This window comes from Vicugna pacos, chromosome 6 (assembly GCF_048564905.1).
Source record: "Vicugna pacos chromosome 6, VicPac4, whole genome shotgun sequence".
NCBI classification, from domain to species: domain Eukaryota; kingdom Metazoa; phylum Chordata; class Mammalia; order Artiodactyla; family Camelidae; genus Vicugna; species Vicugna pacos.
The window spans coordinates 10,955,028-10,973,629 of record NC_132992.1 but is presented as its reverse complement, the minus strand read 5'-3'; the positions used below and the strand labels follow the sequence as shown (position 1 = coordinate 10,973,629).

At 34.1% G+C, this 18,602-nt stretch overlaps 1 protein-coding gene across 6 annotated transcripts in view; it reads left to right on the top strand.

Moving 5' to 3' along the window:
* The window catches only part of TCF12 (transcription factor 12), a 326,023-nt gene that overhangs the window by 146,549 nt on the left and 160,872 nt on the right, over positions 1–18,602 (top strand). For all 6 annotated transcript variants that reach the window (XM_072962351.1, XM_072962350.1, XM_072962348.1 and 3 more), the window contains one exon: positions 8,663–8,765. In XM_072962351.1, coding sequence (XP_072818452.1) covers positions 8,663–8,765 — 103 coding nt within the window. The remainder of the gene's footprint in view (positions 1–8,662; positions 8,766–18,602) is intronic.

Below are 18,602 nucleotides of genomic sequence, written 5' to 3'. Positions count from 1 at the left end.
TTGAGGAATCTCCAGACTGTTTTTCCATAGTGGCTGCACCAGTTAACAATCCCACCAGCAGTGCACAAGGGTTCCCTTTTTCTCACATCCTTGCCAACACTTATTGTTTCTTGTCCTTTTGACAACAGCCATTCTGACAGATGTGAGGTAATGCCTCATTGTCATTTTGATTTGCATTTCCCTGATAGTGATGCTGAGCACATTTTCATATACCTACCTGTTGACGATCTATATTCTTCTTTCATATCCTCTGCCCAGTTTTTAATCATATTGCTTGGTTTTTTTTTACAGTGGAGTTGTATGAGTTCTTTATATGATATTAATCCCTTATAAGATATAGGATGTAGAAATTTTTTCTCCCATTTTATAGGCTGCCTTTTCATTTTGTTGATTGTTTCCTTTGCTGTGCAGAAGCTAGTTTGATGTACTCCCGCTTGTTTATTTTTGCTTTTGTTGCTTTTGCTTTTAGTGTCAAACTCAAAAAATTATCGCCAAGACTAATATTGAGGAGCTTCCCACCTGTATGTTCTTCTAGGAATTTTATGGTGTAAACTCTATGTTCAAGTCTTTAATCCATTTTGAGTTAATTTTATAATCTTTTAATAAACCTTTTGTAGGTATAAAGTCAGGATGTTAGTTTAGGAATAAGCTAGACTAACAGGTTTCCTCAAACGTTTTATATATGCTGCACTATATTTTATAGTACAATATTTAAAGTAGTGAATTTTATAAAGTACAAGCTCTAGTTTTTTACTATTATATACAGCAAAAAAGTACCCTACCCGATTACTTTAAACCACTGCTGAAAGCTTCTTCTGTGTTTTTTTCTTTTATTGTTTGATCACAGACCATTCTTGATCCAGCATCAGTCCACAGACTATGCTTTGAGAAGGACTGACAGAGTATCAGAGATTTGTTAGAAAAGAAGGACTTTGTTAAAGAATCCATGAGTGATTTTAAGTGATATGATGTAAAACATGTTCAGTATTGTTTTGTAACCACTCCTGTGAATTCTAACTAGAAGACAGAAGCATTAGAGTGAAGATTTTTAATTGCGTGCAGTTTCTAAGTTACATGAGAAAGCACTTTTCCCCTTTACTTCATGGCTTATTTTTCTCCTTTAGAAAATATATGGAAATACATAGAACTTTTTAGAACTATGTATTAACATGAATATGATCTTTTAATAAAGCTTTTGTAGCCAAGTGTAAAATCAGTATGTTTAGAAATAAACTAAACTAATAATAAGGTTTCCTCAAAATTTTATGTATGGTACACTATTTCATAGTATAATTTTTAAGATGGATGTTTTTTCTAATTGAATTTACTTTTCACTACCTTAAATTCTTGTTCTGAATGGATCATCAGTTCCTGAACTGGTAGGATCTTCACCTTGTTAAGTTTTGCCATTTAATGGAAGCAGGCAAAATCTAAACATTAGAAACCATCAACATGATACTATGTTTCTTGTCTGAACTTGGTGTCTGTAATTTGGGGGAGAATTAGATAATACTTGGGGCTAAGTTTTTTAAAATTAAATATTATTTTCCTGTGCTCTTAAAAACATCAGCCCTTCTAGTACTGCTTATTTATAACCTTACAGACTAAAGTAGCAGCATTATTATTTATTTGCATTTTTCCCCTTGAATTTTATATAGAAAATAGTTACAATATAGATGGGGTAATAGTTTTTTTTTTAAGTAATTTGTTTTACTTCCTTTTGTACATGTTGCAGAAGGGTGTTTCACTTTTTATGTATCATGTGTAAATGGATTTGTGATTTTGATGTAGTCATTGCTTGAGAAATTACCTTTAAAAAATCTGCAAGAAGAATGGTAGTTGAATCACAAAGACATACTCTGCCTGTAAGTTTTAATTTAAACATAAAGATAATTTAGAATTGAACAGTCTAAAAAATGGAGACCTACAATATGGAAAACATTTGCAGAATTAAGTCTCTTAGAAGTACCAAAAAAAGATTTACTCATCTTTATTGAACTTAATGTTGAGGAATCACAAGAACTTTAGAAGTGAGAGTTGTTTTATATAACATTGATTAATGGTGCAGAGCAGTAGGAAGCTTCCTGGGGGAAGTTCGTAAGTCAGAGTTTGGGTTTATTTGTTTTATAATCTTGGTTACTCTTAGCTTTAGTTTTTTAAAGAGACCAGTCTTTGCTACATTTGCCTCATGGTGTTAGTTTTAGAATGCTGTATAAATTGATATGAGGTAGACCGCATTCTTATTAACCCCCTCACTTCCAGATCTTTAGCAAGATACTCAACTTCACTAGTGTTTCTTCATCTGTACAGTGGGTAAGATGAGTTAGAAGAATATGGTGTCTTAGGGCTCTAAAGTCCTACCCTATGAAACATCTCAGTTCAGTCATACAGTTTTTGCTTTCCCTGTTTCAGTATACTCTTCTGTGAGTCCTGGAGATGTTTTGATTTCTCAATAAAGAGAATGAACTTGAAACAGATAAAATACAGAAAACTTTCTGCTTGTGAACTTTCAAAGCCATAGGCTAGAGCAAGAGAGCATTAACTGTGATTGCTTCTAATAGATGACATTAGCAGTTACTTGGATAAATTTGTGAACGTGGATGACTCAACTTAGAACTGAACCTGTGTGAATGTTTTAGGTGACCCTTTGGGATTTCATGTTCAAAACTATTTTCACGCTCTTGTGTTAAGCAGTATTTCATGGATCCATCATATCTTCCAAGGATCCTTCCCACCTCTAAAAGATTTTGATTCTTCCTCTCCTCCTGCCCATAATTCAAGACTTGCTCTTCAGTCTGGGGTTATAGTAATTCTGCAAAACTGTTTCTTAGCATTCATAAGTAAAGAGTTACCTGAAGAGGTTATTTATCCTCTCAGAAAAACTTAAGCACTTACATGTATAGAAAGTTCTGTGCTGGTCTCTTTTGGACTGATTAAGAGAAATAAAACATCGTTGCCCTTTAAGAATTTGTGGATCTGGACGACAAAATACATTTCTCTATCAAGAAAATTTATTATATATTAGCACCTGACCTATTTAAGGATAACAGAAACTATAACATTGAATATCAAGTAGCTTTTTCAGACATAGACCTAATTCATTAATAGGGAGCATTGTTCAATTTTCATTCATTCATTAAATTAGCAAATTTTGTTAGTCACATACAGTGTGCCCATTAATGTGCTTGTCACTAGTGCTAGGGTAACGAGTGAAATACGACACAGTCCCTGCTTTCAGGTAACAACCCATTGTGATCAGATCAACTCACTTGTCTTTTTCATAGGTATATTTAACTGAGACAGATACTTCCAAGGATTTGTTTAAAAAGTATAATCTGGACATTTATTTTGCTAATTTATCCTAAGGGTAAATAAAGAAATACAATAAGGACACTTTTTTCTTTTTAAACTTTGTTATTTCTGCTTACTTTAATTTCCATTTTACTTCTCTTTGAGGTATGACTGCTCATTTATACCAGTCCTCATTCAGAGCTTTCTGATATCTTTTGGCTTTTGGCTGATTCTATTAGCTTTGACCACTTAGAAGCTATAGGATTTCAGTACTTGGTGTGAAATCTTGTGGCTCTTTGAATACCAGAAATCTGTGATTACTTTTGTAGTACAGTTAGATAAGCTAGTGCCTTACCAACTTTCTTTCTGCTAGTTAGTTATTGGGTGTTCTATGATTGAACCTTTATAATATCTGATGCCCTATAGCATTTTCAAGATTAGTAGCTGAAACCTCCCATCCATTTGTCATTTACTGAGCACCTGCTATGTTTGTGCCAGCCATCGTTCTGAGGGTGTAATTGTGAAAAAAAGAGATATGGTGTGCACCTCTCAGAATTTGTAAGGTGTAACACACTCTGAGGTGATAATAATAACAACTAGCGTTTATTGTGCACTTACTATGTGCCAGGTACTTTTCCAGTGCTACGTATAATTCATTTAACCTTTACAACAAGCTGTGAGGTGAATATAGTGTTATTATTACTATCTGTATTGTACAGGTATGAAAACTGAAGCAAGAAATACTACTTTGCCCCAAGTCACACAGCTAGTGTATGACAAAGATGGAATTCAGGTCTGCCAGTCTGGCTCCAGAAATTCTGCATTTATCCACTACACTGTACTGTACATTTATAACAGATAATTCTGGTATAATTTAAATGGATAATTAAGTAGATAATTCCAGTAAGTGTGAGCAGTGATATGATGCTGCCTAGGGAAGCTCAAAATGAGTTTACTCAATTTGGTTAGGGTCGGGGAAAGCTTTTCTGAGAAAGTGAATCTATTGAAAGACTCTTTTTCCCCATCGCTTTTTAACTATTGAAAAGAATTGGAAAGAATATTTTAAAATAGGATCAAACAGTTGCTTTCAAACAAAGAAACAGCAATATAGGTTAGGAAAAACATGTCTGTTCTCACCTACGGAGGGTTCTCTGGTGATTATACCGTATTTATTGGTTGGGCAAAATTAATTTTTAAAAAGAGCCATTTAAAAAAATTAACCAATGAAAAAATTCTTGTATTTTTGAGGAGACAAACAAGAGGAGAGCACTCTTATGTAAATAATAGTAGGTGCTTTTGTTTTGTTTTGGTTTTGATAGAACAAAAGATTTGATTGATTATGTGCAGTTTAAATTAGCTTAAAAATATTTGGTAGCAGCTTTGATTGATTACTTAAGAGTCGTATACTGTAGCAGGGATTAAGGTCTCTAAACTCTACTATGAAATGACCATAGAGAACAGTACAAAATACATTGTATAGAGCAGGCTTCATAATATCAAAGCTTTTATGAAGTGTTACGTATTCATAGATGGGACTATTTAAGATTTGCAAATTAAATTATTTAGATTTTAAGTATAGAATTGAACAGCTTTTATCATCTCTATGTATCCACCGATTTTTTCAGTGATTAATCTTTTGAGTGCTTTCCACTTTTATCATAAGGCAGGAACAGTAATTTTTAGAGTGTATTTGGAAATCTCTTTGTGGTCAGTAGCATACTTTGGCTAAAAAGCTGCTAAGCTACTATGATAGATGAATCTGACAGCATTGCTCTGTCCTTCATAGTGTAGTGTTTATCATCTCTCATGGAGGAAAATCTTACTTTTATTAGTGGTTATTTTTGTGGTGAAACCATTTTACAGAATTAAGAATCTTAATTAGGATCTCCAGGGTGTCAGGTTTGACCCCTTTTATTAGCACAGTCATGCTCTATCAATTTAAAATATGCACTATGATAGTTCTTTATTTAATGATCTCATTGGTTTACTTTCTTTATATTCCAAAATTGAAATAGCATTCGTTTTTCAGTACCAGTGACTGATCTGCTTGGGCTCCATTTTAATAGTTGGTTGTTTGGGTTTTGTTTCTTTCTTGTTTCCCCAACGCCTCTCTCAAAGGCAGTTACCTTCTGCTCCAGCCCTTTGATACTCTGGCTAGTCACTGCATTATTCTGCTTCCTTCCCTGCTATTCTGCCAGCTCCGTACTGCATTATGTTGTGGCTTTCTTTCCGTTTGCCTTTTCTACTTACAGGCATCCGTATTCATTGCTCAACTATATGTGGTACTTAAAGGATCTGCTATTTAAACTCTGGGTCATCTAACTCATTTCTTTCATTAAAACTCTATTTGACATCTATCTTCTTAAAACTACATACCTGCATACAGAAAAATATTTTGTTGTTCTAATTGCTTTATGTTTTTTGTTAACTGCGGTGTTTCTCTCTAATTTTTACTTACCTGGAAACTTCTACTTCTGATGTCTTAATGTAGTTCTGGCTGGGATGGAAGGAGGGGGAGAAACCTGTCTATCACTTTTGTAGACTTGAGTTTTTTCTTTCTATATATAAAAAGGATCTTTGCTTCCAGATTGTCTAAGTTCTCGTTATTAGAAGTATGGTGTGTGGACTAGTGGCAGCATCGTCCCCTGGTTGTTTGAAATGCGGACTCTCAGGCCCTACTCAAGACCTTATGCTTTTTAATCTGTCTTTTACCAAGGTCTCTAGCCAACTGATATGAACACTGAACTTTGCAAAGCAGTATTCTAGGTGTTATCCAGCTAGCTGACACAATTAACATTGCTGACTGACAAATAACTGTATTTTTCTAGAACTGATCTTATTTAAATGTTTGTAAATTATTTTGTAACTATTCATCTTGGTTCACCAGAAGTTTTATATATATATATAAAACCTCAAACAGTAGCCAGTCCCAGTTTTTACGTGAGGTTTTTGTGTACATTAGATCTAAAACTATGAGAAGCATTTGAAATCTGGTTTCATTGTTCATTCTCCAGCATCAGTTTGCATGGATGAAGAAGTTCCCTTTCTTATCTTTTAGACTGTGGCTTTTCAAAAAAATTGTATGTGCTAAGATGAACCTTTGAGGTACAGGTAAAATATTCAAATTTCTATTTAATTTTTATCTTACATGAGCAAAATTACAGTTTGCTGAAGTTTGACTACTGGTTAGTAGTGTATGCATATAATTTATGAGCAAGTAGATACTTAGGGTCCATATTCAAATCTTGCTCGTATGTGATGACACAGGTTTATAGATTCCTCTCTCGTACAGTATGACAATCCCAGATTTAATGAGTGAACTGGGAAATATACTGTGCTTTACAATATGTGGGTGCACATGGAAAAGGGACAGTACTTACTATTGTTTGTACATGGTGATAGGAAAATAATGTGTCCTCTGAGCACATATTAATGGGAGCTTAGAGATAGGTCTTCTCTGTGCTAAATTCTAATATATGTGATCTATGAAGTTAATATATTATGTGTGTATAATCATTTGATGATACTCTAAAACTTAACTTTATTTATATACTTGTGCTTTAGGAAATAGTTTTAAAAGGCCTCAGTGTTTTTATTTTTATAGTCAAGAAGGGGGAAAGTTCTTTTTATTGTACTTCAAGGATGAAGAGAACTGAGAATATGCAAAATGAACCTTGTCTTCCTTTAACATTCAAATGAAGTTGAACAACGTGGCTGACCTACAAATGCTCTTCTGTTGGTATCTTTGTAGAGTAATATCATTGTTTAATAATGACAAACAATAATAGTTCAGTGAGGTTTTTGTTGATTTCAGTGCCTTGTTTTGACTCTATGCCTACGAATGGCTGTGGAAGGGAGTGGCAGAGAGAAACACCCAGATGAATGAGAGAGCAGTATGTCACTTAGCACTTCAAGAGTGTTAAGTTTTAAGCAACAAAAGTAAGCTCCAAGGAATGACCTTAGCTAGGAGCCATTCTCCTTTGTATATAGCTTCTGCTACATGTGGCTATGACATACAGGACCATGGTTGTATTTGCCAGAGGCCACCCTTGTGGTCATAACCAAGTTGTAAATGTCACCAGGATTCTTCTTAAATGTCTGTCACATGTGTATCGGTGATTCTAAAGTAGATAAAAATAAAACAAAGATTCATTTGGGAGTGAGCACTCCCAGAAGATTAGTTTTAAAACAGAACAGCAGAAGGAGTTGTGACATACATCCATAAGCAATTGTAATGATTTGACAGTTATTTAGCCCCCAGTTCCTAGCCCTTTGGTTGAACTGACAGCATGCCTGCAAAGATAGTGCGGCCCGTTTCAGCCCCATTAATGTCTTCTTGAATGTTAGTCTGCAGTCTAGCTAATGATAAATGTTCAGTGATTGATGATTTTATAGTCCCAGGGGATTCTGGGTGGTTTCTATGAGCCTGAGCAGTTTTCTCTCTTGTTTGGGCCTCTTGTAAGATTTTTTCATCTGTACTAAAATCATTCTAAGTTGGCAATCGTGTAGGGACCACTTGCAGTTTTAATTAACTAGGGTTCAAAGCCTTGTTTAGAAATTATACGATTTTGTGAGGTGATGTTATACATGGTATGTGTAACAGAACACTTTTTAATCCACAGAAGCTTTTGTATAACACTTATTTATAAACTTTGGTATCATTTTTTTTCCTCCTTTGCTTTTAAAAAACATCTTTAGGTTATAAGGGAAAATTTAATAACACCTATTGTGAAATAATAACATATTTATTGTTTTCATGGTGTCTGCAGTTTCACATTTCAGATTCTTATGAATTCAAAGTAACTTTAATAAAGTGTTTTCCTTTTACATGGCTCAGTTTCTGTAGGAGTATATTTTGTTATACTAGGATTAAAAGGAATATAAGCAGATCTTCTTTTGCTAAATTTTTGTTTGCCATTTAGGAAAGGATTTATTTCAGTATATTGATTTTGAATTATTTTTAATATTTTAAGTAAAACTTGTAATCGCCCAACCCTTTATTAGTGGAGTATGGAGGCAGAGAAAGGAGGATAGAGATAAACATTTTCCTAGTTTATTATAACTCAGAAATATATTTTCTTAGTATATCCTTTTTTAAAAAAATATCATCTATAGAACTCACCTTTTGGGTATAAAGAGATCATAGGGCTAGTTTTCTTTAAAATCATTGAATTAAGAAACTTTTTGACTTTAAATCTTAAAAGGAATAAAATCAGCACTTCTATTTAGTTTTTTTAGTAATGAAACTGAAACTTGGTTAGGAATGACCATTTGTAAGTCTGTGTATTAATTAGATGAGTGTCATTATGCTCAATTAGCAGGACTGCCAAATAATCTCTCTAATACTCTGGTCTTTTTTTTTTTTCTCTAGGGTTTTACAGACAGCCCTCATTACAGTGATCACTTGAATGACAGTCGATTAGGGGCCCACGAAGGCTTGTCCCCAACACCTTTCATGAACTCAAATCTGATGGGTAAGTTGGTAATTCTCTGTAAGTAGTCTTCACAAAGCCTCTTTGGTCAGAGACATTTTTTATCCCCTTGTCCAGGAAGGACACATAAGTATGTAGAAGAAAGTTCCTGAGTTTCTGGGGCATCTGGGCTTTCTTTGTTCAGCTCAGTTTGAGGAGCATTCACTGAGAAATGTGGGTCCTTATCTTAGGGCGTTATTGTTACTGGTATTGAATAAGGAAGCAGCATCGTTTTAACTGTCAATTTTGGCAGAGTCTTTGTTTTTTGGGTTTTTTTTTTTTTGCCATGTCTTTGTGACATCAAACATCATATGTTTAATTTTTTTCTGGACGAAGAAGCATTTCAAAGACATTTGTAATTTACTAATTGTCTTAACAGTTGTATATATGTGGTAATTAGAAATATGATAGAGCAGTGATTTTAGATTTAGATTTTACTCATATTTTGCAGCAATGTTGGGCAGTTTTTCTTTTGACACTATTTGATCAAAACTTAATAGTATATTTAGATGTTGCAGAATTTGTTTTAAGCACTTGGGTTCATATTGGGGATTTTAAAATTTTTCTTCTGCAGTAGTAAGGTTGTACTTTGAAGGATATTACCCACCACCTAAACCTGATAATTATATTTTGGCAAAAACTTTAAGGTTAGCCATTTTCTGCATCTCCCCCTACTGCCTGCAAAACAACCCTCCCTCCAACCCTCTCTCCCTCTCCTCTCTCTTTCTTATGTCAACGTTTATAGCCATTCAGTCTGAAATGATAAGCTCAAAAAAATTTTTCCACCCAGTATGGATGCCACTCTTTTATTTAAGCGTTAGTTTTACCTTTTTGCAGAATCTGATTCCAAAAAAACTCTGTTTTATGACATTATTCTTATTTCTTGCTTATGCTGGGGCTGAGCACATTACAAAAGCTTTGTTTAATCTTCCTTACTGGTTGTCCGTGGCATCATGTTAATATGGAAGGTTTGTGTAATTGACATTGATTTCATTACTTATTCTATTTCTTAAGGACGTGACCTATATTGTGATCTCAGAATTGTTCTTTTAAGACACAGCCATGCTAATCTAAGTGGATTACCCAAATCCAAAATCCTGGTGGTCTGCAATTTCTTTATAAATGGTTTTGCTTTGCACAATCTTTTGTTTATTTTCCTTATCTTCCGTAAAATATTGAGGAGACAGATTCTGATATTCTGGTGTGGATTTTGCTTAAGGCAGTTACCACTTGAAAGCAAGAATCATTGAGTATGACACAAAAGTAAAAAATGTAATCAGTGATAAAATTTATGTTCAAAATGACACTACATTTCAACATTAATCCAAATGAAAATCCTGATATTAAACATACTGTCATTTCCAGATAAAAATCGGAATTAAATTTAGAACAAAATAATTATTTTTGCATTTGGCCAGGGAAAATTTTCTCATTTATCTCTTTAATTTTCTATTGAGCTTACCATCAAGTTAAAGTAGATGTGACACTCCAAATAATTTCCTCTTATAGTATAACTTCTCCCCAAGTAGCATTTAATTTACAGTAAATGTGGTAGAGCATACTATAGTCAATGTTTTTGTAATTTCAGATTGAACTAAGCTTTCTTAATTGAGGCTATAACTCTGAATTGTGAAAAATCAGAAATTGCTCTTTTTATATTTATGTTCTTACCTTTTATTCTTAGCTTGCAGAGATGACTCTTAAGTTCAGTACAGTTGCATCATTAGTGCAGCTTTCAGCTAAGGTGACTTAAAATTGTGGGCTAAGTGTGGGAAATAAATGAATTCTAAGAGGTATGCATATCAGTCACTTGCTCTGAGCAGCTGTTGACTAAAAATATTTCTGTAATTTAGTTTGAAGTAACATTTTCTTAGTTGGAGTAATTATGAGCTTTATGCTTGTTATGTTTTTTCAGTTTACAAGATAATTATTAGAATACTTTCATTTGTCATCCATACTTTGTGTATAAAATCAGTATCTAAAATAAGTCTTGAAATAAAAAAAACTCATAAACAGATTGATCCCTTTGCAATACAAATGAAAAAAATTTGCATTCATCTGAACAGCATTGTACACTTAATCAGGTGCAGCTGTACATTATCATTGTAAGTTTTAACTGCCTAATCTTAAAAATGTTAATTTACTTATTAGAAAGGGAGAAATGACCCTGAAAAGATTAGGCAGATATGTTGAAAAGGATTTCACTGGTCATTGGCAATATCTGATTTACTACACTTCCTTCCCTTTATTGTTGGTAAAAATGATCAAATGAGGTATCTAACAATTGGATCTAAGCAATCTGCATTACAATAGCTTGCTTTTAGAAATGAATGTCTCTTAATTGTAGAGCAGCTCTGTACAGCAACAGGCAATCCCACTTGATGTGAGTTGAAGTAATTGAACTGTTAGATACCCAAAAATGTGGATTTATAGCACTGAGTGGAGTTATAGTGGATAATTCACTTTTTTAGCCATTTGATAATTTAGGGGAGTTTCAGGCTAAAAACATACATTGTTAAAGCACAACTGAGATGTGCATGGCAGTGTTAGAAGCATTTGGGACTGTTGATACCTAATATCATAATAGGTGAACACTTCAGAATGATACTGTGAATGATGAGTGCACAGAAACAGTTAAAGCTAACTGGAAAGCAGTAGCGTATTTCATCACTGCTATCAGCATATAAAAACATCATTTAAGGAGGGGTGAAATTGTGTATCTAGGGAATGTTGTTATTTTTCGTATTATGTTCAGCCATGAGCACATTTGCCTGAAGAAATAGTGGATTGTATAGTGCCGCTGTCTTTCATGATGGAGCTCTCAAGCACTTTAATGATTTTGCACATTGCAAAAATGAGAGATTTTGTCTAACAAGGGTTGATAATGATTCAATAATGAACAATTTGCCACATAAACATTTATTTCTATATTCATTTAGATATTTTGAAGTGTTTCACACAGGAAATAAAGCTATTATGTTGGATCAGTTAGTGTTTCTTTTTAATGAATTCCAGAATTACCCCGTTGATTTGTCAGTATGGAAAAGGGGGCTTTTCTTATGTTTCGAGTGAAATAAGTACATCTTTTTGGCATGTCACTAAGTAATTAGCATCAAACAGTTCTGTTCTCGATAATAGTAAAACTTCAAAGCTTTGACAGTAGTGAATTGCAGTAGTATCATCAAATAGTCTATATACTTCTAGCCTTGTCCAGCTTTCATCCATTTCTCCACTCTTAGTCCCTACATTAATTTCAGTAATATTTGCTTTTATTTATATTTTGTTGATGAGATGTGTTTTTGGTGCTAGTAGGACTAATTTATTAATTGGACATAAAAGCAAATCATTTCCTAGAATTGCCTACCTTACCTTCGATTCCTAAATTATTGTGGAATAAACTACTCTTACCTTTCTACCCTTCCATGTCTGTCAAAGTTTTACTTACTGTAGGTTGTGTGTGCATGTGTTGTCAATGGGAAACTTAAGCTGAGATATTACCTTCAATTTTCCTTATTTCTGAGATCTTCAGCTGTGTTCCTGAGACCTATTTTGCGTTTACAGATGTTTTGTTAATATTTTATGTTAAAAAGTGAAAGCAACGTGTGCTGGCATAGGAAAAAATACAGGGCTGAGAGTTAAGAGATCTGTATTTTAATGCAGATTCTGGAAATAATCTTTACCTTTCAGAGAGGATACTGCTGGGTAGTCTCAGGTCTTCTGTGGCTCTAGAATTTTGTAATTGTATAATCTCATGTATCTAATATCTTGTATTCAACCCTGGAAAAGGCTGCAACTAGAATTATAATTGCTATTTTGCAAATGATAAAACTAAGGTGCAAGAAAATTGTGTTTTTTCATGAGGTCGCAGAGTCAGTCAGTGGCAAAACTGAATGTAGAAACTACGTCTTCTGACTTCCAGTCATGTGTTCTTTACATTAGGCGCTTTAGGCATATAAGGTACTTATTCTTTCTATTTAATGCCTTCAGGTTTTTGCTAGCTCATCATTTTCCTAAACTATAAGTATGGAGACGCTGGTCTTGAGAGATGAAAAAAAAGTTCTGTGAGAAAAAGTTCCCCAGTGACATAACTTTGGAAAGCATTGTATATCACGTGCCTCCTCCTAGAGATTCAAATTGTACTTGGGATATTAAAGACTCTGGAAGAAAAGAGAGGGAAGCTTATTTAATTTTATTCAGCCCATCACATCCCAGATACAGAAGCGGTTTTGTAAAAAGGTATCATTAGCCTCTGGGGAACTGCTATTCCATGGAGCACATACTGAGGTATACTTGTAGGTAATGTTAAGAATAAAAAGATAATACATGAAAGTTCTTTGAAATGTAAAATAGCACAAGGTAAATAATATTGCTGTATGTATTTTTATAACTCGTTTTAGGTATCTTAGCTAATTTAACAGATTGGACCCATTTGTTGGAGTAAATTTTTGTTAAACCTGTTTTATAATTATTTGACTTAAAAACAAACCACCTATCCTTCCATTGCTGTTGGAGTGTATTTGCTCAGCCCTACCCTTCCCTACCTAAGAGTTTAAAGGGCCGCTCTGTTAGCAGCTACTACATTTTATTTTCACTTCGTTGCGAATTAAATAGGTTTCTGTGAGCTTATCTGGGATTTTAGACCTGGGTACACTTTTCCTGTGTATTCAGTATTTCAGACAATCAGATGTCAAAGAAAACTCTTTTGTATGCTTGATTCTGCCTGCACTATAATTTATGATTAATCCAGAAGTCTCCTGGAGTTTAAAAAAGTATGTAGCATCACCATTTTCAGAATATCAAAGCATAATAGAACTCTGCCCTCAGATCTCTAACTTTTATGTATAGAAATTCCTTTGATGGATAAGGTAATTAAAAGAATTATAATTGTCCTGAGGGGAAACAGTATGGCTTAGTATCTGGTTTGACAGTATTTTTTAAGGATAAGGGCTTTATACTTTCTGTAGTGTTTTATTAACCCCAAGTCTCAGGAAAGGATATCAGTTATTACTCACTGATCTGCATTCTCTAATACTTGGATGCTTACAAACACAGAATGTAGAGACTGGGGAAAATTTGAGTGAATGAACCTAGTTACCATTGAAGAAACCAAAACCAAGAAAAATGTAATGAGTAGCTAATTGGGAAACATGAACCCAACCTTCTTGATTCTAACTTGGCTCATAGCCCCCATCTACTACGCCACTTTTTTTCTTTTTTCCTCTCATGTTCAGCCATTTGTCCATTTGCTCCTTTTTCTACATTACATCTTTTATATCTTTTTCTTCCTCTTGCTACTGCCTAAACTCTCATTAACCAGTCTGAATTATTGACTGCCTTTTTCTTTCTCCTTCATGTACCCATCCATCCCTTTATTCTGCCCTAACTGTATGAAAACACTCTGTGGCAGAATACAAAAGTGAGTGAGATTTGGTCTATTTTTATAGGTTTGATTAGTGTGATAGGGGAAGTAATTTCTATAATTATTACACTGATATAATGTGAGTAATACAAAGAAATTCTTACAGAATTTCAGAAAAGATAAAGATAAGGCACAGCCAGAAATGATCAGGAAAAGTTTATTGTGGAATGGCATTTCATCAACTGTTATTAGTCAGGATTCTTTCTCTTGTAAGTGACAGAAATTAACTTAAACTATATACAAGAAAAAGTGGAATTTTGCCTTACATACCTCAAATGGCTGGGAGTAGATTGGCTTTAGTCATGGTGGATCCAAGGGTTCAATTACTGTCATCTGATCCCCCTCTTTCTCCTTTAAAGTGTTTGTTGAGAGAATGATATAAAACTGGAGAGGCAAATTGGACAGAGAGGAGATTTGAGAAGTGAGAAAGGGTAGGGGTGCAGTGTTCCTGTCTTCTGTTATCTGCTTCTAAGTCCTTCAATCCAGTCTTTCCAATTTGTTTTACATTGTCCTTTCTGGCTCCCATATTACAGGTTACCTTATTCCTTAGTGGTTTCGAATGTTTTCTTTCAATGCATATATGCATTTCACTTGTGATGCTCCATTCCTGGCAGCAAGATTTCCTTCCAAGCCCCTCACTGCCTCCTTAGACTGAAAAGCAGCTTCTTTTCATAGTTAAAATGACTTGATAGCCATTCTTTTCGAAGCCATTCCTGTAAGCCAGAGATGAGCTAAAAGTTTCTTTTCTACCCAGTCTGGGAGAGACCACACTAGTAGAACACCTCACTTTGAAAGAGATTCCAGAGGTTCAGGGGTACTCCTATATAGACTCCCTTTTTGCCTAAGAGTAATTAGTCCTGGAGGGATTTAAGAGAATTAGTTAGAATTGCTTAAGAGAGATGCCAAGTTTTCAGAAGACGGAGAGGGGAAAAATGTTTGATTGGGATTTGATCTTGAAAATTAAAGCTAAAATTAGAAAGTAATATTAACAAAACAAACAGTTTATATTATCCACTAGATCTTGAGTGAACGAAGAATTGTTAAGTTTTTTGGTATTTTTTTTCTTCAGAAAATTGTATGGCAATATAGAAATGTCTTACTTCACATTTGAACTTTGTTGATTTTCTCTTCAGTTATTAACCACTCTAATTGTTAGGTTCTAATATATCAGTGGCTTTTGTGTTTGGTTAAATGATTCTTTAAAATCACTTTCAAGGACTTTGTGGAATTTTTAGTCTCTTGCAGGATGTTCAACTTTCATTGAATTTCTTTTGTATTTACTTTGTATTATGGGTTATTCAGCAAAGATTGACCGACAGTGCCATTGACTCAGGCCTGATATAGACATACTGTCTGTAATATTTAACTGGTTTTTTTTTTTTCCTCTAAGTTATCTGGTCATTAGTGAATGTTTTCATCAGAGCACAACATTGGCTTAACTCTGCAACCTTGCAAACAGGTATCTCCAGAGATTCATATAAGGAGGGTCACCTTTATTTTTATTTGTTTACCCAATCCATTTGCCCCTTGTCACTCATCTGAATGCTCTCTGGTCAATAGTAATCACTGATCTTCATAGTGGGTCAGTGGCATAGATCTGACAAATGGTTCTTCCTTGAATCTTCCCATTGCTTGTGTCTGATTCTCACCAAGTGAAGATTTTCTGTTTCCAGCTTGTAGTGGGGTAAATGACAGGGGCTGTGCTGCTTGGTTATTAGACAACAAGGGAATGATTTTTTTCATTAAGGAACTTTCGTAAGCCTGACAGTTTTCCTTGATGTGTATAATCTCAGAACCACACAGTTGAAAATTTGGGGCACTGTTTTGATTAGGAAAAGTCCTAGAGCAGCATTATGAGACCATACCTCCCATGTGGTAGTATTTCAGATTCACTACTTCTGGTTATAATAATGTCTTTATTATTTACTATAGGTGTTTTGTTAAAAATAAATACTATTTTTTAAAAATGCTATTTAAGTATTAACTAAAATTCTCATAGAATATTTGAGCTGGAATGCATCTTAGCTGAAAGTCATCTAGCTCAGTGATTCTCAATTGGGAATGCTGAAAATTGTGTACTTGTCATAAAGGTGGAAGTTGGGAGAGATACAGTTGGTACTCCTCATACCTTGGAAACTCTGGAACTGTTTTCAAAGTGAAGAGTTAGTACTAACTTGGTTAGTGGTCACAGTGTTTTATGCAAATTTTTTAAATTTATTTTTATTGAAGTGTAGTTGATTTACTATGCAAGTTTCAATTAGCCACCAAATAAAAGTGAATTTTTTTTTAAATTTGAAAGCATATCCTGTATTGCTTTGGTTTAAATTGTAGAGTGTTTTTGTTTGAAGGTATTCACATGGTATTCTTCCTTTTGTTGTGTAGGTTTTGTACTGTGTTCTGTTACTTAATAAGCCTCACATTTCAAGTGAAGCCCGTCAAGACTGTTGCTTGAGTGTCAATCCACCATTTTTGTAATTACCTTCATTTCTCAGTTTCTTTCTTTTTTTCTTAGAAGATTCATTCTTTGGTTTTCATAGTTCACATTTTCCATGATCCCCAGGTTGGGTTTTTGTTGTTGTTATTTGGGATTTTAGATTTTTAAGAACAGTAGAATTTGCCGTTCTCACTGTATTTTAGGGCTTTGTGATATGTATGTGGCTGTACTTTTTTGTAATACTGTCCTCTTGAAAAATATTTTGTAGCTATTGGCATATGCATGGTGTAGTGTGGTGAAGTATGTAACAGTCAGTCTTAAATTACATACTTGTTTTTCACTTTGAGAATACCTCTGGAGGGTTGTCAGACACCTCAGATTGTATGAAATTTCTAGGGAGTCACAATTAAATGGGAGTAGAGTTCAAAGCCACTTTACAGCAAATTAAATCAGTTTATTTATAGTCATAAATTTTACAATTTCTGTTACATGTTTTTCTACACTGATCCCCGAGATCAGGGATCAGCAAACTTTTTTGCAAAAAGTCAGCTAGCAAATAGTTCAGAGTTGCAGCCCAGAAGGCAGAATTAGTGATATTATGTAGGTACTTATATAACCATTTAAAAATGTGAAAAACTATTCTTAGCTCATGGGCTATAAAAATAACAGTTGGTCGCCTGGATTAGCTCTACAGGCTGTAGTTTGCCAATCTTGTTCCAGATAATTTAACAAAAATACTTTAAACAGCCAACACTCTCAGTTTTTTGAAGAGGTAATAAGTCATATGTGTGAAATTCTGTGGAACATACCAGGGTTGTTTTGTGTTTTTTTTTTTTTTTTTTAATATCCAGACATGGTGATTGGTGGTTGTGGTGGTGGTGAATTATTTCTAAAATTTCCAGGGCTTCATTGCCTCTGTACAGAATGGTAAGTTACTTATTAGGTGAGTTGTTTTCCTGCTGTTTTGTCGTCAAATGTGATATTAATAGTTGGGTTTTTAGGCAAATGTCAGGTTTCCTTTATCTGAAATTCTGTTACTCCCTTAGGTTTCTGTAATCTGAAGTTTAAAAAAAACTGCTTCTTAAAATAGTAATATAAAATTGTAGCTGTAGTGAATTGAGCCTACCACAATAGGAGAGGAAAAAGTGAAAACTAAGCAGCTTGGTGGATTTGTGGCAGTGGGGCTGTTCTACAGAGAGAGAGATCTTCAGGGACTCGCCTTGGAGAAGAGTCTGGAGAGAGAATCTGTGATGAGGGGATAATGTGAGAATGGCACGATCATCTGAAAAGTGCTGTTGCTTTAGTGAGAGTCTGCGCTCCTAGCTTGGGAATCTCCCAAAGAGTGTGTGCTGTAAAAATACTGCATTCTCTAGGCTTAGGTCTGAACAGTTTTTGTAAGATAAATGTAAGTTATGGATTTTTGTTGCACTTTATAGAATATATATAAATTTTTTCATGTGCAGTGCTTAATGTTGTGTGGTTGAGAAAATTTCAAATTTGATATACTATTCATCTTCACAGTTAAGGCTCTCTTTCACATGAAAGATTTAAGAAAACATAGTGCTATATTTGTTATGTGATAATTTTTATAAATGTTTTCTTTCTCAGGTTTTCATAAAATGAAATATGCTCACACCGAAGAATTCTCATCCACTTTTTATTTTCCTTTCATACAGGCTAATGGTTTCAGGGAAATTGAATTATGCAGTCATTTAGTGACAACATTAAATGCAGAATGTTTTTACTCTTGTGTGTGTGCATGTGCTTGTGTTTAGATAAGATAGGAGCACATTAAATATAAGCTTTTGTTTTAATTCATTTTACAGTAAGATTTCAATCAGATGCCTTCTTTAAAAAATTGTAAGTATTTAGGTGTTTTACAAAGAAAGTACTGGCATTAGGAATAGGTGTCTGCTTGTAACTTACTTTTCCCTAGAGATACTGGAGGGGTATACGTATATATGCACTTACAATTTGTGTGTTGTTA